The sequence below is a fragment of the Arvicola amphibius genome, chromosome 3 (genome assembly GCF_903992535.2).
Source record: "Arvicola amphibius chromosome 3, mArvAmp1.2, whole genome shotgun sequence".
In the NCBI taxonomy this organism is placed as follows: domain Eukaryota; kingdom Metazoa; phylum Chordata; class Mammalia; order Rodentia; family Cricetidae; genus Arvicola; species Arvicola amphibius.
In genome coordinates, this window is record NC_052049.1 from 133981853 (window position 1) to 134003226 (window position 21374).

General features: G+C 46.3%; 1 protein-coding gene across 1 annotated transcript in view; it reads left to right on the forward strand.

Annotated features, from left to right (window-relative positions):
• Positions 1-17460, forward strand: part of Spg21 (SPG21 abhydrolase domain containing, maspardin) — a 32540-nt gene extending 15080 nt beyond the window's left edge. Inside the window, exons 6-9 of the mRNA XM_038322358.1 lie at positions 9593-9701; positions 11181-11288; positions 14616-14756; positions 16798-17460. Coding sequence (XP_038178286.1) covers positions 9593-9701; positions 11181-11288; positions 14616-14756; positions 16798-16914 — 475 coding nt within the window. The 3' untranslated portion in view covers positions 16915-17460. The remainder of the gene's footprint in view (positions 1-9592; positions 9702-11180; positions 11289-14615; positions 14757-16797) is intronic.
• Positions 17461-21374: the final 3914 nt, after the last annotated feature.

Here is a 21374-nt window from a genome sequence, read left to right on the forward strand (position 1 = left end):
GATATGATGTGTGAGTGTAGGCACACATATCCACAGAGTGCTTTGGGAGGCTAAAGGGCAACTTTCAGGAATCTGTTCCTCCTACCTCATTGAGGCAGTATTGGTGGTGGTTATTTTACTTTTTTGGTGGGCCTGCCACCCAGTTCCCAAATAAATAATATACACGAAGGCTTAGTCTTTCTTAAGAATGCCTGGCTAGCCGGGCGGTGGTGGCGCACGCCTTTAATCCCAGCACTCGGGAGGCAGAGGCAGGCGGATCTCTGTGAGTTCGAGGCCAGCCTGGTCTACAAGAGCTAGTTCCAGGACAGGCTCTAAAAAAGCTACAGAGAAACCCTGTCTCAAAAAACCAAAAAAAAAAAAAAAAAAAAAAAAAGAATGCCTGGCTATCACTTGGCTTACTTCTAGCCAACTTTCCTTAACTTGAATCATTCCATCTACCTTTTGCCTCTGGGATTTTTCCTTTTCTTACTTCTGTGTATCTTACTTTCACGGCTGACTGGCCGGCCCCTAGCATCCTGCTCTCCTTGTTCTCTTGCTCCTTTTTCTCTCTGTTTGGCAGCCCCACATGTCATTTCTCCTGCCTTGCTATTGGCCATTCAGCTCTTTATTAGACCAGTCAGGTGTTTTAGAAAGGCAAAGTAACACAGCTTCACAGAATTAAACACAACATAAAAGAATGCAACACATCTTTACATCCTGAAACAAATGTTCCACAGCATAAAGAAACGTAAATACATCTTATAATATTCTTCAGCCAGGCATGGTAGTACACATCTTTAATCCCAGCACTTGGCGGGCAGAAGCAGGCAGATCTCTGTGAGTTCAAGGCCAGCATGGTCTACAAAGCAAGTTCCAGGACAGCCAGAGCTGTTGCACAAAGAAAAGAAATATTCTACAACAGCAGGGTCTCTGTTTCTGTCAAGCTACATACTTGTGGCTGGCTGGCCCAGCAAGCGTTGGCGCACTTCTCCTGGCGCTTCTGCTTCCCGTCTCACAGTGGGAGTGCTGGGATAGCAGGTGCCTGGCACCATGTGTGACTTTTTCATGGGTTCTAGACCAGAACTCAGGTTGCACAGCCATCTCAGGTACTATTTACTCCAAGTTGGTTTCTTGATAGACTTTGCAGCAGTTTTCTTTTGGTCTTTTTCATTGCCTGGGGCCTCCTAGAAGAGTGTAATTTTCAAGTAATATGTTTTATTTTAGACACTAGTTATGTGACAGCTGGGGTGGAAGAAGGTCTGTTGTTCTTTTAAGAGTTTATTTTTAAAAATACTACATGTGCACATGTGAGTGCAGGTGCCCATGGAGTCCAGAAGAGGGCACCAGAGCCCCTGGAGTTACAGACCTTGTTACGGTCCCCAACATGGATGCTGGAAACAAAGCAATGGGTGCTTTTAACTGCCAAGTCATCCCTCCCACCCCAGCACTGGCTTTAAGGAAGCCAAATTCCAGGATATTTTCCTTAAAAGTTTTTTTAGCAATACAAGTTCAATAGGCCTTTACCCACCTAGAAAATGTATCCACAAAACCCAGAGGTCTTAGAGCACTGGAGGAACACTAACTTGCCTCTCTTTGCTGGATCCCAGAGGTTTGATTAGTACGTGTTAAAAACCTGAAGGGAGATACAGTTTTGTTGCTTGGGAAGGGTCTTTCTTTGGGTTGTTTTGAGATGGGAAGGGACTCAATGTGTAATTGTATAGTCCTGATCTCTCAGAATCTCAGAAGTCCTCTTGCCTCTGCCTCCTGGGTGCTAGGATTAAAAAGTGTGCATCCCCACGCCTGATGTTGGAGGGTTTTGTTTTGATATATAGATACTATTATAGATGGTTATGAGTCACCATGTAGTTGCTGGGAATTGAACTCAGGATCTCTGGAAAAGCAGCCAGTGCTCTTCTGTTTTGTTTTCAAGACAGGGTTTCTCCGTAGCTTTGGAGCCTGTCCTGGAGCTAGCTCTTGTAGACCAGGCTGGCCTGGAACTCTCAGAGATCTGCCTTTCTCTACCTCCCAAGTGCTGGGATTAAAGGCGTGCACCACCACTGCCTGCCAGAGAGCAGCTGCGTGTACATTCATACCCATTGGGAGACTGTTGTGCAGAGGGGATGCTGTGTCACAGTCTCTGCAAGTGCTTCCTAGATCAGTCACCTCCGGAGCACAGCCTTCCATCAGAACTAGTGGTCAAAAGTGAAACCCTAGGGGCTTGGTAAGAGTGCTTATGCAGCAAACATAAGGGCCTGAGTTAAGGTCCCCAGCACCCATGTATAAAAATAAGCAGGGCACATCCACACTATCACCCCAGTGCTGGGTAGTGCAGGGGTGGAGATAGGATTACTAGCCAGACAGCCTAGCCTAAAAACAGTGAGCTCCAACTTCAGTGAGACCCTGTCTCAAGGGAATAAGGTAGAGTGATAGAAGACAGCTGTGTTCTCTGGCATGTGCCACACACACAAAGCAAAGGCCTGTTCTTCAGGCCTTATTCTTTATCAGTATGTGAAAGTTTATATTGAAATAAATAAATTTGAGGAACCAGAGACTCAGAACCGAGATGTCATCAACTCCAGCAGCCTTCTTCACTGCTTTGAGTGAGCCAGCTTCCACTCACTAGGTTGTCCCTTCTGGTGGCCATAACCGTAGCTTATGATCACCTAGGGATGCTGTGAGCAGCCACTAGTAACTGCAGGATTTTAGCAACCCGTTTCCCTTGGCTAAGCCTAGTGCCCTATATGATGCTTTTTGCCTCCTGAGCCATTATTCTTGCCTCTGGGTTTCTCATAATGCCCAGCCCAGCAGTAGGCAAAGCCTGATCAGAGAGGCCCAGACAGTTGGATATACTAGTTCAGTAATCTGTAGGCAGTTTTACCTGGGGTAGGGGCATCAGACATCATTTGGGAGCAGAGTGGTACAATTCACTGCAGAGGTAGCTCATATCTCACATTGGGACTGGTTAGTAGAATGGCTGGGTAGTTTCCCATTCCTCATCTTTAATAAAGAAAGGATGTGGTAGGGAGCATGCACAAAGGTTGTCCCAAGGGTTTGGTGCATGCCCGCGAGCACTCAGCCACTGAACTACAGCTGCAGCCCTCGTGGCTTAGTCCTTTGTAGACTAATGTCACTTAAATGACATGGTAGCATCAAGGTGTGGTGGCAGATACCTGAAATCCCAACACTAAGAAAACGGAAGTAGACGCTGTCAAAGAGGTCAGAGCTACGTGACAAGAGCCTGTCTCAAACAACAAAACAAAAGCACATACAGTGGTTTTACATTAATTACCCATAATTGCAAGGGAAGAAAACAAAGACAGCCATTTACCCCAGATCCAGGCAAGTGCTGTTTGGACTTGTTTATACACTGGCAAATGTTTCCTTGACTCTAGATATAGATAGTGGTTCTCAACCTGTGGGTCACAACCCCACAGGAGTAACAACATATTTACAGTTCATAACAGTAACAAAATTACAGTTATGAAGTAGCAACGAAATAAGTTTATGGTTGAGGGTCAGCACAATACAAGGGGCTGTATCAAAGGGCCGTTGCATCAGGGAGGTGAGACCCGCTGCTCTAGGACAAAGAGATCATTAGGAGGTAAGTGTGTGCACGTCTGTGGCTTTGCACGAGGCAGCCTGTGTTGGCAGGCTCTGCTGAGCAGGCTCTGCCGCTTAAACACAAATAGACTTGTCTGCAGAGTGAGAGGCCTTAGGGTGCAGATTCTGGAGAGTTCTAGTTCCCTTAGACCTTGATACTCAGTTGAAGATTTTTTTTTTTTTTGAGTGCCAATATTATATGGAGTCTGGCAGGATTTTATTTATATAAATATTAAAACTTCTTTTTTTATTGAGAGAAATCTTACTAAATTCAGCATTTGCCAGCTTCCCCCTGAGTGCTGCTGTTAAAGGCACATGTCACCATGCCTGGCTAATAAGTCTCGTGTTAAAGGGCATCAAGCAAGCACATGGTGCACACACATGAATAAATCTAATTATAAAAGAGGCTAGGTTTTATCCCTCCTTCCCAAGGGGTGTTGTTTGTGATGAGGATCTTTGCACCTTCTTTTTTTTTAAGATTTATATATTATGTATACAATGTTCTGCCTGCATGTATGTCTGCAGCCAGAAGAGGGCACTAGATCTCATTACAGATGGTTGTGAGCCACCATGTGTTTGCTGGGAATTAAACTCAGGACCTCCTCTGGAAGAACAGCCTGTGCTCTTAACCTCTGAGCCATCTCTCCAGCCCTCTTTGCCCCTTCTTTTAAGGCAGTTCTTACTGGGAAATTAAACTTTGTCTCGCCGTGAGCCCTGTCTCCCCTCCTCCCAGGGCCTTACCTGTCACAGGTGACTTCAGGTCTGTTCAGCTGGACCTTGATGCTTGGTTGTCCTGGCAGAAAGGTTGTTTCCGGAGCATGTGAGGTTTGTAGATGGTCTTGTCCTTGAAGGGGAATCCGGCACTCTGGCATCTGTCAGTATAGATGCTGAGAGTTCCAGGATGGCATTCCGGAGGTTATATAAAAATGGGTCCTCTGCTTTTCCCAAGACACCCATCAGGAGCGTGGTCTGTAAAGTGTTGTTCTTGCCAACCTAGTATTTTGGTTTTGATCAAGTAGCACTGGCTTCCAATAGGAAATCAATTCATTACCCTCTGTCAGGTTTACCCCGGGCTCCTATTATGGGGCAGTTTGTATAGTGTCTTTCTGTATCTGTTACTCTTTCCTCTCCTGTACTTCCACTTTAGAGCACTCTGTTCTACCATTCCTCCTCCTTGCCCTAGAGGTGCCAGTCCTTTGCCTTGGGTGTCTTACATTTTTGGAAACCTTTACCTCCAGTCGGCCTATTGTGTCTGCTATGCATTGTTAAACTTTTAAGTGTTACATACATCAGTTTCCCCCAAAAGATCTGTAACCGACTGAGGGAGCTTTTGGTACAAATTTCCCTTATTCTGCTTTTTGTAGGGGGTACGGTGAGGTTATCGTATGTATGTGGAGGCCAGAGATCGACCGCACACGTTTTCCTCCATCCCTCGTAGAGGTAGAACCCTCCCTGGAACTCCAGGACTTTCTGAATAGCCAGTCTACCTAGCCAGCTTGCTCCGGGCCTCCCATGCCTTTACCTCCCATGTGCTCCCAGCATTGGCTCAGGCACTGGGGATCTGAACTCCAGTCCTCATGCTTGCAGGGCAAGCACTTACCCTTTGAGCCCTCTCCCCAGTCTCTTATGACAGCCTCTCATATTTTCTAGGCTGGCTTCCAATGCTCTGGAGGTTGTCTAGACGTCTTGATCCTCCCAAGTGCTGGGATTATAGGTGTGGACCACCATACCAGTTTATGCAGTCCTGGGTATGTACCCAAGGCATTCTCTTCCAACTGAGCCACATCCCACCCTGTTCTTAAATATCATGCTCATGCCACATGTTGTGGAGTGTGCTGAGCAAGATGATCACGAGTTTGAGAACAGCCTGAGCTTGTATGTACATGGTGAGAGAGACCTTGTATGAAAACAAAAGAGGTCATGCTCACCTTCCCATGTGCTGTTGACCACCTCATGGTCAGTGCTGATGGAGCCTCTAGGAACTGGAGTAGATGGATCTTTGGAGCTTTGTTGTAACTCCTGAGTTCTGTTGGGTCTCTTGTTTGAGAACCCCTCCACCCCCTTGCTAAAGGTTTATAGAGTATTTCTCCAAAGGAGGCATTCCCCTGTCGATTGGATCCCAGTGTAGTCTCTTCATTGGAATAGGTTCTGTCGGCCCCTGCGGGGCTACTTGGATGGAGCTGGCGTGCCTGCTGCAGCCTTTGGCATGCCTGCTGCAGCCTTGTCAGTCGCAGTCCCCGTTCCTCTCCTGTACGGCATATACAGTCGATGCATCGCAAAGATAGAGGGGAGTTACTCCTTGGAAGGAAGTCTTTCTGTAGGGAAGATGTTCTGTCAGTTAAGCAAGCCTTATGTCTTAAAGTGCCCAGCACCCAAAGACCTCCATAGGCATTGTTGGGAAGGTGGCTGCCTGGCAAACTCTCTCTAAGTCCATGGCTCCTGAGTTTCCTTCCGTGAGTTATCCTTCACAAACTTTGCTACTTTCTGGGCTCTATGGTGTTTCCTTTCCTTTCTTGTACCATTTGGAACAATCCAGCCATTCTACTTTAGGACAAAAATTTTATTTTCCCCCAAAAAGATCCTTTCTTAAAAAAAGGTCTTGGCGCTGGAGAGATGGCTCAGTGGTTAAGAGCATTGCCTGCTCTTCCAAAGGTCCTGAGTTCAATTTCCAGCAACCACATGGTGGCTCACAACCATCTGTAATGAGGTCTGGTGCCCTCTTCTGGCCTGAAGACATACACACAGACAGAATATTGTATACATAATAAGTAAATAAAAAAAAAGTCTTTAACTTTCTCATCAGACCACAAAGTCTGCCTTCATCCTTACACTTCTCTTACACATTTTTTTCTTCAGTGTTCACTGGTTCCTTTCCTGCCTCGGTTCCTTCCTTAAAATATGTATCTTCAGGCCATGTGTGGGGTGCATGCCTTTAATCCCAGCACTCTGGTGGAAATGAATTCAAGGCCAGCCTGGGCTATACAGCAAGTTCCAAGCCAGCGAGGGCTATATGGTGAGACCCAGTCTCAAACTTTACAGAATCTCTAAATTTAGATAAGATTTTTCTCAGTAAAATGTATTTTATGATTTTATGGGTTTTTTTTTTCCATCAAAATTCAGCTTGATTTCTTTTTGTAGCATTTGCTTATTGGATTACATGTTAATTTCAGTTTTAGCACCCAGCAACCATACTCAGGGTGATGATCAAGAGTAAAGTTACCACCAGGCATTGGTGGGTGCACACCTTTAATCCCAGCACTCAGGAGGCAGAGGCAGGCAGATCTCTGTAAGTTTGAGGCCAGCCTGGTCTACAAGAGCTAGTTCCAGGACAGGTTCCAAAAGCCTCAGAGAAAGGGCTGGAGAGATGGCTCAGAGGTTAAGAGCACTGACTGCTCTTCCAGATCTCCTGAGTTTAATTCCCAGCAACCACATGGTGGCTCACAACCATCTGTAATGAGATCTGATGCCCTCTTCAGACAGACAGAACACTGTACATATAATAAATAAATCTTTAAAAAGAAAAAAGCTTCAGAGGAAAAAGAGTAATGTGACTCTGATGTTCCTCTATGTGCGATCAGTTTGGGGAAACCGTCTATTAACAGCCCCAGATGTAGTTTTCACCCGCTTTGCTAATAGGTCCAAGATACATAGGTCACCACTGAAGTTCACGTAAGTCACGTAAGCCTAAAGACCTCTAGTCTAATGATCAATTCTGTTCTATTTAAGCATTCATTCATCTGTAAACCAACTAGAGATTTTACATGATTTTCTTTCTTGGCTGTCATCTCCCTATGCTCCCCTGGAGGGCTTCGAACTCACTGTGTAGCCCAGGCTCATCTCATGCTCTTGTTCCTCCTGTGCCTCCTGCAGACTGCTGCGATCCTCAGCATGTGTCCCACACTCAGCTTCCCGGGGTTGTATCATGTAGCTGTGACTTGTGCATAAGGGTAAATACATGAACACAGCCTATGAAAACTTGATGGGGTCACAGTTCTGAAGGTTGGAAAACTGGCTTTGTAGCCCAGGCTGTCTTCCTGTCCCAGTCTCTAGAGCACTGGCATGATAGGCATGTGCCACCGCTCTTGGCTTTAAAGTCTGTCTCAACAAACACGTCTTCCTTTTTAAAGAAAGGAGGAAAAATGTACACAAATGAACTAATTTGCAATGGAAATAAAGTCCAGCACTTTTCCCTTTTCCAAACAGAGTGCCTGATGGAGGGGATATAGCTCAGTGCTTGCCTAACATGGTTCCCAGCATGGGGGAAATAAAATGACCAAGCCTGCTATCATAGTGCACACTTGCAACCACAACACTAAGGCTAAGGCAAGAGGATTACAAGTTCAAGGCCAGTCCGGGCTACATAGTAAGATGCTGTTGGGCAAAAGAGCACAGAGGGCATCCTCAGCTCTAAGAATTCAGAAAGTGGCTGGGGTGGGAGGAGCTTACGAGGCTGTCAGACATTGAGCGGTGCTCCTTCCAAGAGAGAACTCAGGAGGCGGTGGTTCTTCCAAGAGGGAACTCAGCTTTGAGCAGTAAGCGTCAGGAGATAGCCTGGACCTGTGGGAAGAAAGGTCAGCACAGTTCAGAGGAATTAGGGACCCAGCATTTGAAATTCGTGGAATACCTGTCCTTTAAGGATAACATAGAGAAGGTGAGCAAGGTGGTTCCGCAGATAAAGATGTTTGCCACTAAACCTTACAAACCTGAGTTCAGTTCTGGAACTACATGGTGGAAGAAGAGAACTGACTCCCACAAGTTCCTTTTGACCTCCACATGTGCACTGTGGGTGCACACATACAATAAATAAATGTAATTTTGGGGGGCGACGTTTGAGACAGGGTTGTTCTGTGTAGACCAGGCTGGCCTTGAACTCAGAGATCTGCCTGCCTCTGCTTCTTGGGGGGTGTGCCCTACCACCGCCCAAATTATATATTTTTTAATTTAGAGAGTGGGTCAGCGTTAAGAGCAGTGGCTGTTCTTCTAGAGGCCCCTGGTTTGGTTTCCAGTGCCCGTGTGGCAGCACACAAACACCTGTAACTCCAGTACTAGGAGACTGAATGCCCTCTTCTGGCCTCTGAGGGTACCAGCCATGTATATGGTACACATACATACATGTAGGCAGAATACACACACACACACACACACACACACACACACACACACACATCCTCTTTAGAGGACTGATGAGCTGGTTCAGCAGGTAAGCGCTGTCTCCAAGCCTGACAAACTCAGTGTATCCCCAAACCACATAGCAGGAAACAAAACCTCAACTCCTGCAAATTGTCCTCTCACTCCCACACACATGCTGTGGCCCATATGCTCCCACACAAATAAAATGTAATATAATAAAGATCATATGCAGAAATCCATAAAGATTGAGTTTCTCAAATTAGCCCATGTTAATGTAATAGTGGCAAATTTCAGTAGAGAAAATAGCTTTCATTTTGGTATTTTGAAATCTGTCACAAAACATCAAAAAAACAGTATCAACCAAAAGGGAAGGAAATTTCTCTCTCTCTCTCTCTCTCTCTCTCCTCCCCTTCCCCCCCCCCACCGTGTGTTGTTTTTTGAGACAGGATTTCTCAAAATTTGGCTGTCCTGGAATTCACTCTGTAGACCAGGCTGACATCAAAATCACAGAGATCTTCCTGCCTCTGCCTCCCAAGTGCTGGGATAAAGGTGTGCACCACCACCACTTGGCCAAGAATATTTTTCCTAATGCTGAATTTTCTAAATACCCTCTGGAAATGAAGCTAGTTAGAAAAAACAACCTTGTAATCAGAATTCTTGCCTGTGCTGAGTTATTTTGCAGTTTTGCTGAGTCCTGAGTTGAAGTGTCGCTCTTGGGCGCTTTGGGGGATCCATAGGAGTTGGTTGTGGGCCGCCTCCTGGATTCCAGGCATCCAGTCATGACGGAGCTTCAGTGCTAAAGATGACTCGCCGTTTATGTGCAGACCAGTGTCCATCACCAGCCTCTGTCTTTTTTTTTTTTTTTTTTTTTTTTTTTTTGCAGCTTTTGGCTGATGCCAGCATTTATGCTCAAGAAAATAGTTCTCGGGAACTTTTCCTCTGGCCCAGTGGACCCGGTGATGGCTGACGCTATTGACTTCATGGTGGACAGGGTAAGGATCAAGATACTGCCAAACACTTCGTACTGGGACGTTTTGTGCACGGGGGAAGGGGGTCTTTGTTAAGCAGTCGTTTTAACCTAATGTGTACTTACATTGGAATGGTACCTGCTAAATGTACATTGTTTATTAATCAGTTTAAAATAAAATTTAAGGGCCAAGTGGTGGTGGCACACACCTTTAATTCCAGCACTCGGATCTCTTGAGTTTGAGGCCAGCCTGGTCTACAGAGTGAGTTCCAAGACAGCCAGGGATATACAGAGAAACCCTATCTCAAAAACCAAATGAATAATAAAATTTAAGGGGCTAGAGATATGGCTGAGTGGCTAAGAGCACTGGCTGCTCTTGTAGAAGGTGTGAGTTTGGTTCCCAGCACCCACCTTTGGTGGTAACTCCAGCTGCAGGAGTGTCCAGCACCTCTGGTCGCTGAGGGCACCTGCATACACGCACACATACACACTTGCTAACACACAAGTTGTCTGTGTCATATACAGAAATAAAACAAACCTTAAACAAAAGTTATAGAGCGGTTAAGAGCATGTCCAGAATGCGGGTTGTGTCCCAGCGCCCATGTCAGGGAGCTCACAGCTGGCCTCACAGGCACCTGTACACATACAGTTTAAACAGAAAATTAAATTTTTGTTTAAAATTATTTTCAGCCTGGCTATGGTAATTATACCTGTAATCTCAGCACTTGAGAGGCTGAGGCAGAAGGGTCTCCACTTTGGGGCCAGCCTAGATAATACAGCAAGACTGTCTCCAAAAACAAAACCTTGTGAGACCTCACACTAGACAATACATCTGCTATTCTTGGGCATCTGAGAATCTAGTTCCTATGGGGTGGACAGAGGTTATGTTTCTTTTTTTTTTTTTCACCCCTTGGGCAGGGTTTCTCCAAGTAGCCCTGACTGACCTCCAACTCAAAGATCTGCCTGCTTCTACCTCCCAAGTGCTGGGATTAAAGGCATGTGCCACCACTGCCTGGCTAAGTTTTGTTGTTTCTCGAGACAAGGTAACTCGTGGCCTCAAACTTCAACTCCTGAGTGCTGGGGTGCAGGGGTGTGCTGCCATGCCGGCTGGAATCTGTCTTCCCTTGAGCTCCTGTACCATTCAGGTCAAGCCGACAAACATGTCTGCAAACTAGTGTTTCAGAACCAAGGCGCAGGACATCCTTACGTACTTATTTTGTCCCTTTGAGTTGCACAGATCAGTGTGTTGTCCCATATAGGCACCTGGGCTTAAGCAGGTAGTACAGGCTGAAGCCAAAGGAAAACCACGTTCCAGTTACAGAGCTCAACTTAGGTGCCGCAGTAGGAAAGGCCACTGCCCTGCAGTCCCAGATCAGTGTGTTTTCTCGTTGGTGGATCTTCCACCAGACACATTCCCAGCATCATGAGCATAGATGTTATCTATGGACCTGCTGTAAGCATACAGACAAAATTACTCAGCCGTTACCTGTCTCTCTTCCTGCAGCTGGAGAGTTTGGGTCAGAGTGAACTGGCTTCAAGACTAACTCTCAACTGTCAGAATTCTTATGTGGAACCTCATAAAATTCGGGACATCCCCGTAACCATCATGGACGTAAGTTTCTTTGGAAGTAATATCAGGTGCTTATTTAAAATGTATATGCCAAGATGTCATTATTTTGTGACATTAACCATGCTGCTTTCTGCAAACATAGCTTAGTTTGCTCAGTTCCAAAATCTACTGCTTAGCCTGGAGTTTTCCTCCTACGAGTGACACCACTGTGCTGGGTGTACTGGTGAATGCCTGTGATCCCAGCACTGGAGAGACAGAGGCAGGGAAATACTCAGGTTGGAGACAACCTGCTTAACATAGCAAGCTCTAGGCCAACCAGGATAAGTAATAAGACTCTCAGCATTTCCCTCACCAAAGTTAAAACAGACTGGAGAGATGATGGGTCAGCAGTTAAGAGCTCTGACTGCTCTTGCAGAGGCCCTGGGTTTGTTTTCCAGTATCTACATGGTGTCTTACAACCATCTGTAACTCCAGTTCAAGGGATCTCATGCCCTCTTCTGACCCCCTCAGATATCATGTATGAATGCGGTGCAGACATTCATGTCGGCTAAGTAAGATACATAAAATAGAGACAAATTTCAGTAAGCCTAGTAGTCTTTACCTGATTTGGGGAGGTTGTTTTAGGGTGTAGGAACAGAACCCGTGATTTTGTGTGTGCTGGGAAGACACTCCTCACTCAGCCATACACCTCACCTTGGGCTGGTGTGTCTATATTTTCAGCCACAGATACTAAACACTTCACACCTGGAGGTTTGCCTTGCGAGAGTAAAGAATTTCTGTAAGATAGGACTGGCAAGATGGCTCCACCAACTAAAACTGATTCCTCCAGCCTGGCAGCAAGGACTCAGAGGTTAACAGCACTGACTGCTCTTCCAGAGGTCCTGAGTTCAATTCCCAGCAACCACATAGTGGCTCTCAACCATCTATAATGAAATCTGGTGCCCTCTTCTGGCATGCAGGTGTACATGTAGGCAGAACATGCCTGCATAATAAATAAATAAATCTTTTTTAAAAATCACATTTAAAAATATTGCTTGCTGCCAGCCCGAGAACCTGAATTTGAGCTCAGTAGCTCTCCATGCTCCATGTCCTGGCTGATGACCAACCATCTACTTTGTTTCTGTGAACTTGCTTGCTCTAGATACACCGTTTGTTCAAGTCTAGACTGTTCCACTTAGCACAGTGCTCTTAAGGTTGTCTGTAGTGGGGCTGGAGACGTGGCTCAGTGGCTAAGCACTTGCTGCTCTTCCAGAAGACCTGAGTTCAGTTCCCAGCACCTACATCTGGCGCCTATAACTCCAGCTCCTGGGGATCTGAAACCCTCTTTTTGCTTCTGGAGATTTTACATGCATATATCCATACAGAGATTCACATATGTATACATAATTAAAAATAAAAATCTAGGGAAAAAATTATACTAGAGAGAGCTCAGTGGTTAAGAGCAGTGACTGCTCTTGCAGAGGACCTGGGTTCCATTCCCAGCGCCCACATGACAGCTCACAGGCCTTCCTTACTACATACAGTTCAGAGAGCCTCTTCTGGCCTGCACGCCCGTGGTGCATAGACATACATACAGGCAAAAACCTATACACATCAAAATAAAAAAATGAAAAAAGATTCACAAGCCCCATAATGTATCTGAATGTCATTCCTTTAAGGCTGAATGACACTCTGTAACATAAACTTTACATCTTGGTGTTTTCATCTTTCAGTAGACATGCTGGTTGTTTGTGATGTCAACTATTACATGTCTATTAACATGGGTGTAAAAGGATCTGAGTCCTTGCTTTTGAATCTTGTAACTTGGGGCTGCAGAGAGAGCTCATTGGTTAAGAGCATTCAACTGCTCTTGTAGAGAACCCAGGTTCTGTTCCCAGCTCCTACATGGTTTCTTACAACCATCTATAACTTCAGTTCCAAGAGACCAGGTGCCGTCTTCTGGCCTCTCAGGTACGCACACATGTAATTTTGCTTTAAACTTTTTTTAATAATTTATTTATTGTGTATACAATATTCTGTCTGTGTATGCCTGAAGGCCAGAAGAGGGCACCAGATCTCATTACAGATGGTTGTGAGTCACCATGTGGTTGCTGGGAATTGAACTCAGGACCTTTGGAAGAGCAGGCAATGCTCTTAATCGCTGAGCCATCTCTCCAGCCCTTGCTTTAAACTTTTTAAGGACCTGACATAATGTCTTCCATTGGCTGTATCATTTTATATTTCCCCCAGTAGTGCACAAGGGTTCTGGTTCGTTTACCGAACATTCTGATGTTTTGGTTGTGAGCCCAGTCCATTAAAGAGATGGACTCAACCATGTCTCCAGTCCCATGGCACATGCTTGTAATACCAGCGTTGGGAAGGTGCAAACGGGACCCTGCGTGTCTAGCCTGCTTAGTAAGTTTCAGGCCATTGAGATTCTCTGTCTTAAAAAACAAATTCTTGAGAATAACACCTGAGGTTGACCTCTGGCCCCCCACATACCACAAATATGCATGCATATACACACAAAATTTATATATCCTTTAAAATATTTTCAAAAATATCTTGTATGCATGCTTGTATTGAAAGCATCTGAAAGATTAAAAACCACATGTGCTCAGCTGCCAGAGCCACTCCTCCCAGAAAGTCTGAACTTCCTGCTTTTAATCTCTAATTTTTAAAAAAGGTTATTTTAGCCAGATAATGGTGGTACATGCCTTTCATACCAGCACTTGGGAGGCAGAGGCAGGCAGAACTCTGAGTTTGAGGCAAGCCTGGTTTACGGAGCTAGTTTTAGGACAGCCAGAGCTACCATAGAGAGACCCTGTCTCTAAATGACTGAATAAGTAAATGATTATTTTGCTTTATGTGTATGGGTGTTTTGCCTGCGTGTATGTGAGTGCACTATGTGCATGCAGTGCCCGTGGAGGCCAGAAGTGTTGCATCCCCAGAGTTACAGAGAGTTGTGAGCTGCCATGTGGCTTGGAACCTAACCAGGGTCCTCTGGAGGAGGAGCCAGTGCTCTTAACCACTGAGCCATCTCTCCAGTCCCAAAATTTCATCTTTTTTGAAATTAACATTTCCAGTGATTATTCACTATTCATATTTTGTTAATTAGCTACAGGTGAGAGATGCAACAGACATTTGGCAGCGAATTCTATAGCTGCGGTCTTGTTGGAATTAGAATTTTCTTCTGGTGTGGGAATGGGGCCTAGAACACCCTAGGCAAGCGTTCTGCCACACAGCTGTGTTCCCACCCGTTGGGTTAGAGTTGACCAGGCACAGCACCAGCAGGTGGGCGCTGGTGGCTCTGGCACTCAGGAACATCAGGGGATACTTTTGTCCTGTGCTAAAAATACCATGAGGTTTCAGCCTTGTGTGCTTTCGAAGGTGTTTGACCAGAGTGCGCTATCAACGGAAGCCAAGGAAGAGATGTACAAACTGTACCCTAATGCCCGGAGGGCTCACCTCAAGACAGGAGGCAATTTCCCCTACCTGTGCAGGAGTGCAGAGGTCAATCTTTATGTGCAGGTAAGTCCAGCCTGGGATCCGGAGCACTTGGGCTGTAGAGACCCCCAAGGCGACTCTCCCTCAATAGCCCTTTTCAGGATGAGCAGCCTGCGCTCCCACACTTTTATGAAGTGACCTTGCTTCCTGGAGACGGGATTCAGCTACAGCAAGACTCCATCTGAATGGGAACAGTCTGAGTCTCAGAAAATGAGTTGATCTGATTATGCACTATTGGCAAAAATAGAAACACACTCCATTCTTCAAGAGATTATGGAATAGGATAACAGGTGACTGCCTTGATGATTTGGCAAGAAGCATCAGGTGCCCTCCATAGCGAGTCCTGTCTTTAGTGCTCCCGTGCACTCATGGAAGTAGATCCTAAGGAGGTGATCCTAAACAGAAAATGGTGGTGCCCAGGGATGCTCGTCATGCCACGGACCACAGTAGGAAAGACTGGAAGGACCTCCCACCACCAAGGAAGGCAGGGCAGACATCTGCTGGTGGAGCAGCGTGTCTAAGAAGGGCTGGGGAGGTGGCTCGGTGGTTAAGAGCACTTGCTGCTCTTGCCCAGGATCTGAGTTTGATTCCCAGCACCCACCCTGTAGCTCACAGCCATCTCTTAACTCCAGTTCCAGGAGATCTAACACCCTCTTCAGCCTTCACGGGCATCCGGCAAACATGTGGCATATATACACATATGTGAGTAAAGTACTCATATAATTTTTAAAAAGAAAAGATGTTTATGAAGGGCTAGCAAGTCAGCTCTGTTAAAGCATTTGGCATTCAGGTGTGAGGACTTTAGTTCAGACTCCCCAGAACTCACATAAATGCCTGGTGCACATAGTTGCCTACCTGGACTTCAAGCCTGGGAAGGTAGCTGGTTATCGAGACTAACCATGCCAGGGTGCTGGAGAGATGGCTCAGCAGTTAAGACACCGACTGTTCTTCCAGAGGACCCCGGTTCTACTCCCAGCTCCTAGTGGCAGCTGACAACTGAAACTCCAGGTCCAGGGGATCCACCTCTTCTGATCTCCATGTGTGCTGCATTAATACGACGCTTAGACATGCATGCAGGCAAATCACCTGTACACATCAAAAAGACAGGCCATATTAGAGAGCTCTGGATTTGATTGCGACTACCTTCCTCAGTAAGATGGAGAGTGACCAATCTTGATCCTCTACAGAAAGCCCACATGTGCCCACAAGTGCCAAGTGCATATATACGCTATACATGGGGGCCATGGGGTGAGGATGTCCATGAAAAGTTGTCAGGAACTTAGAGAAGTTGGCTTAAAAAAAAAAAAAAAAAAAAAACAGTTTGATGCCAAAGGTCCCACCATTTCTCTGGTCAGACACGGGGGTGCATAGTTGTAACCATAGAACTGAGAGCCAACATGGGGTTGCTGTAAGTTCAAGGCCAGTCTCAGTGACATAGTGAAACCCATATTCTTGTTTGTTTTCCAGCTTCTCTCTAGTTCCCTGTACTGGTGTGTAATTCTAGGAAGTTAATAACGTGCTGAGCCTTCTGTAATAGTCCCTGAGAAATGAAGGCGCTGGGCTCGGTTGGGAAAGTGTTTGCTCTGCGCAAGGACGAGGACCTGGGTTCCGTCCCCATGATACAAGTTTTTAAAAAGTTGGGTTCATGGCACAGCACCTGGAGGCACAGACAGGAGCCCCTGGGGTTTGCTGGCAAGTCAGCCTAGCCTACTTGTCAGACTTGAAGCCTTTGAGAGACTGTCTCAAAAGACAAGAGAGGGCCAGTGAGGGCTCAGCAAGTGTAAGACCTGCCACCAAGCCTGACAACCTGAGTTCAGGGCCAGAAATGACGCGGAGGAGACAGCCGATCCCACAGGTTGTCCCTGGCCTACACACACACACACGAAATAAGGAGAGAGTGATGTTTTAGAGTCCTGAGGAGTGGCACTGATGTTGACCTCTGGTTCGGGACTGAGATGGGTGTCTTGGTGGCGGAGCGCTTTGCCTAGCACTCCTGAAGCCCCCTTCATGTCGGCACCATGAACAAGACAACACTAATAACCCAAGTCGTTCTGCACTTTCCCAGATACATTTGCTGCAGTTCCATGGAACCAAATACGCCGCCATCGACCCGTCAGTGGTCAGTGCAGAGGAGCTCGAGGTGCAGAAAAGCCACCTGGGCCTCAGCCAGGAGGAGCCGTAGGCGGGCTCGCAACACGCCGAGTACAATCAGTTCAGGTTCATCAGGCGCACTGGGCCTTACTGTTTCAGGAGGACTGATGGTCATCCTCACGACATGCGTCAGCTCTTCAAAGCCAGTGTGACTGTCCCCTCTCCAGGATTGCTTGTTTCGTTTTATTTTTTTTAAAAACTTTCGAATTTTAAGAACTTTTGAAGACTCCCATTTTAAGAATTGTGAAAATTTTGCTACCAAAAGCCTTCTCCCCTGTTGTGTGTTCGTTTCAAAGGCTTGGAATCATGTGGCGTTTTTCTCTTCTCCTGTTTTGTTTTTTTTTCTCTCCCCGCTTTCTGTGTTCCTCACTGTAAAGGCTGCACCTCCAGACTGGAAGAGGAACACCACCTATTTTTATGCTTTCCTGGGATAACCAGGGTGCCAAGGCCGGCAGCCTGCTGGCCACTCCCTCCAAATCCGCTACTTTTGTTTCCAGCTGAGCACACCATTTTAAGTATTAGTGGCTGTATTTCTAGCCATTACAGTCATTTGGAATAAAAACTGAATTTCAGTGAATGGCTCTTGTGGTTACTGTTGCTTGCACAGCTGGCTGCTGGCCAGTGCCGTGTGACTTTGGGGAAACTGCTTCATCATCCTGGCACTGATTGCTGATGGCGCAGTCAGAGGTGCTGTTACCCCCGACTACCACTGTATGCCAGCCACATGCATTCCTCTCCATCTTCCTCACTAATGGAATTTTCAGAAAAGAGATAGGGTCTCATTTAGGCTAGGCCTCCATCCCCCAAGTGCTGGGATTACAAATGTCATCCTGGAAGGTCACCTGACTCCTGGTAGACATGTTTTTAATACATGGGGAGGAAATAGTTTAATAAACTGTCTCCATCTATTGATCCAATGTAAAAAATGTCCAACCTGTGGATAGCCTTGCCTAGCTCCCTTCACTTTTCCACATACGTTCCTACCCTGGATTACTATAAAGCCTTTTCTGATACCATACAATTTCTGTATGTACTTTCAAGATATATATATATATATATATATATATATATATATACACATTAGTCACACCAAGGGGTTGACTATACTGGTTGAAATGTCTGTATATAAGATTGTGTTTGAATCACATATTAGAAAGCACAGCCTGATGAGCAACTTCAGTCCCTGGGACCCACCATGGAAGAGAAGCAATGCCTGCAAGTTGTCCTCTGTCTTCCACATGTGTGCCTTCATGTGTGCATGCCCATACACACACATAATAAATGTAAAAAAAATAAGGGGCTGGACTGGAGAGCTGGTTCAGCGGTTAGCAGAGCACTGGCTGCTCTCCCAAAGGACCTGGATACAACTCGCAGCTGTCTATAACTCCAGTTCCAGGGGATCTGGCACCTTCACACAGGCATACATGCAGGCAAAACACCAGTGCACACTGAAAAGAAAACCTGGCATGGTAGCACACACCTGTGATCTTGAGCACAGCAGAAGCAGGCGGATCTCTGACGATGAGGCCAGCCTAGTCCACACTGTGAGTCCAGGCTCATGAGACCCTTTCTCAAATCAATAAAAACCAAGGCTCTTGACCAGCAAGATGACTGCTTCAGAGCAGCAGGTTTACAGCTGTGTGCTGAGGTGAGTGACAGCAGATGACCCGGAATCCACTCAACTCCCAGTGCTCCACCCCCAGGGTGCTGGGAGCCATCTTGGGAAGGAACTGTACTTCCCGAATTTGGACTGCATTGGAGGTCAGAAATACATGCATTTTCCACAGCGTGTAGTAGGCTTAGGATAAGGCAACCTCACAAGCCAGGTTTGGCTTGAAGTAATCAACGCACACTGAGAATGCCGTGTGTCGGGAAGCTGGCGGTGTGATACAGAGGGGTGTGGAGGGTGCTGGCCACAAGAACCAGGGATTCTGAGACTGGGGACGTGACTGTGGTTCGCCTGTGGTTCTCCCACCCATGGACAGCAGTTCAGAGAAGGAACTCAGTTTCCATTGCTCCCCACTTACAGAGTGCTGGGAATGCCTCTCTGGCTCTGGCTGTAATCCCACCTCCAAAGCCTATCGCCTAAGAAACTCCCTCCCTTGGCCATAAATGCCTTGCTCCATCCCCCTATCCTGGGTGTACATTGCCACGGAGCTGAGGTCCCACCCACAGAGGTGGAGCTGATTTTCTTAACCCTGCCTCTCCTTGTGAAGTATCTGTCCCGAAACCAGTAGCCAATTCAGTGGACATATACCCTTGGCCACCTCTGGAACAGACTCTAAGGAGACACATTGAAACAGAGCCTAGGAGATCCCCATTGCTCCGTAGAGCCCACCACTCCTATTGTAGGAAAAATCAGAGTGCACCCCCACACTCCCTACACCATACCTTCCTGAGCTGCCTCAGTGAACCCACTCCTTGTACACAGCAAGCCTATTCAAACTTGATACCGTATGGACTGTGTCCAGACTCACTAATCACAGCTAAGGCTTCAGGAAGATTACATTACCATATCCAGCTGGAAATAGAACACTGTAACAGACTGATAACCCAATACTTTATGAGAAAGCCACTTTCTAAGAATGCCACTTAAGTGTAGTTGGTTTTTTGTAGTTGGTTTTGTGTGTGTATATGTGTGTGTTTACCCTTTGGCGGCCCACCTCCCAATTCCCAAATAAATACACAAAGATTTTTATTCTTGCTTATGATCACCTGGCCTTAGCTTGGCTTTTCTAACTTTAATTATCCCATCTCTCTTTAACCTCATTTTGCTTCTGGACTTATTCTATAATCTTTCTCTCTTCTGTGGCTGGCCCCTGGTGTCCTCCTCTCCTCACATCCATAGAGGTCTCCTCCTGTTTATACTCTCTGCCTGCCGACCCTGCCTATGCCCCTCCTCTGCCTAGCTGTTGGCTGTTTAGCTTTTTATTGGACCAATCAGGTGTTTTGGACAGGCAAAGTAACACAGCTTTACAGAGTTAAACAAATGCAACATAAAAGAATGCAACACGGGAGGCAGAGGCAGGCGGATCTCTGAGTTCGAGGCCAGCCTGGTCTACAAGAGCTAGTTCCAGGACAGGCTCTAGAAACTACAGGGAAACCCTGTCTCGAAGAAACAAAAAAAAAAAAGAAAAAGAAAAAAAGAAAAAAAAGAATGCAACACATCTTTGCATCATTAAACAAATGTTCCATAGCACACATGAATATAACACATCTTAAATGAATATTCCATTCCACAGCACTAAGATAAGCTGAAGAAAGGATAAAGTGGTGCATTTAGCCAATGGAGCATTATTTAGCTGCTACAAACAATAACATCAGGAAATTTGCAGGCAAATGGATGGAACTAGAAAAAAAAAATCATCCTAAGTGAGGTAACCCAGACCCAGAAAGGCAAACATGGTATGTACTCACTCATGGATATTAGCTGTAAAGTAAAGGATAGCCATGCTATAATCCACAGACCCAGAGAGGCTAGGTAACAAGGAGGGCCGAAGGGGGACACACATGATCTCCCCAGGAGGGAGAAATAGAAGAGATCCCCTGGGTGAACTGGGGGCCAGGTGGGGATGGCAACTTGAGGGACCAGCCTAGGGGCTGGATGGAAGGGGAGAAAGATAACTGGGGGGGGGGAGGCATTTGGAGGTCAGCTAGAAACCCGATGCAAAGGAAACTTTCACAAATCTAGAAGGATGGCCCCCCAGCTAAGACTCCTAACAACAGTGGATACGCAGCCTGAACTGGCCCGTCTCCTGTGATCAGATTGGTAACTACCCCAATAGTCATCAGAGAGCCAGTAACTGATAGAAACAGATGCAGAGACCCACAGCCAAACATAAAGCCCAGCTCAGGGAATCCTGCTAAAGAGAGGGAGGAAGGAAGGTAGGAGCCAGAGGGACCAAGGACATCACAAAAAAACCCACAGAGTCAACTAACCTGGCTCATAGGAACTCAGAGTCTGAACCAACAATCAGGGAGGTTGCCTGGGACCCACCTAGGCCCTCGACATATGTATGACAGTTGTGTAGCTTGGTCTACTCGTGGGCTCCTAATGCTTTGGCTGGCTCTTGGGAACCTATTCCTCATACCGGATTGCCTTGCCTAGCCTTAATACAATGGGAGGTGCTTAGTCTTACCACAGCATGATATGCATTGCTTTGTGGATACACATGGGAGGCCTGCCCCTTTCTGAACAGAAACAGAGGAATGGGTTGAGGGGATGAGGCAAAGGAGAGGAGAGGGGGAGGGAATGGGTAGAGAGAAGGGAGGGGAGAATGTGGTTGGGATGAAAACTAAATAAATTTTAATAAAAGGAGAATGCCACTAAGGAGCATTGAGATGACTCAGTGGACTAAGGCCCTTGCAGCCAGGCCTACAACCTGAGTTCAGTCCCTGGAGCCCCCATGGAAGAAGAGAGTCAACAGCAGCAGGCTGTCCTCGGACCCTACACAATGTGTCATAGCCCACACTTGCATACCCAACCTTATA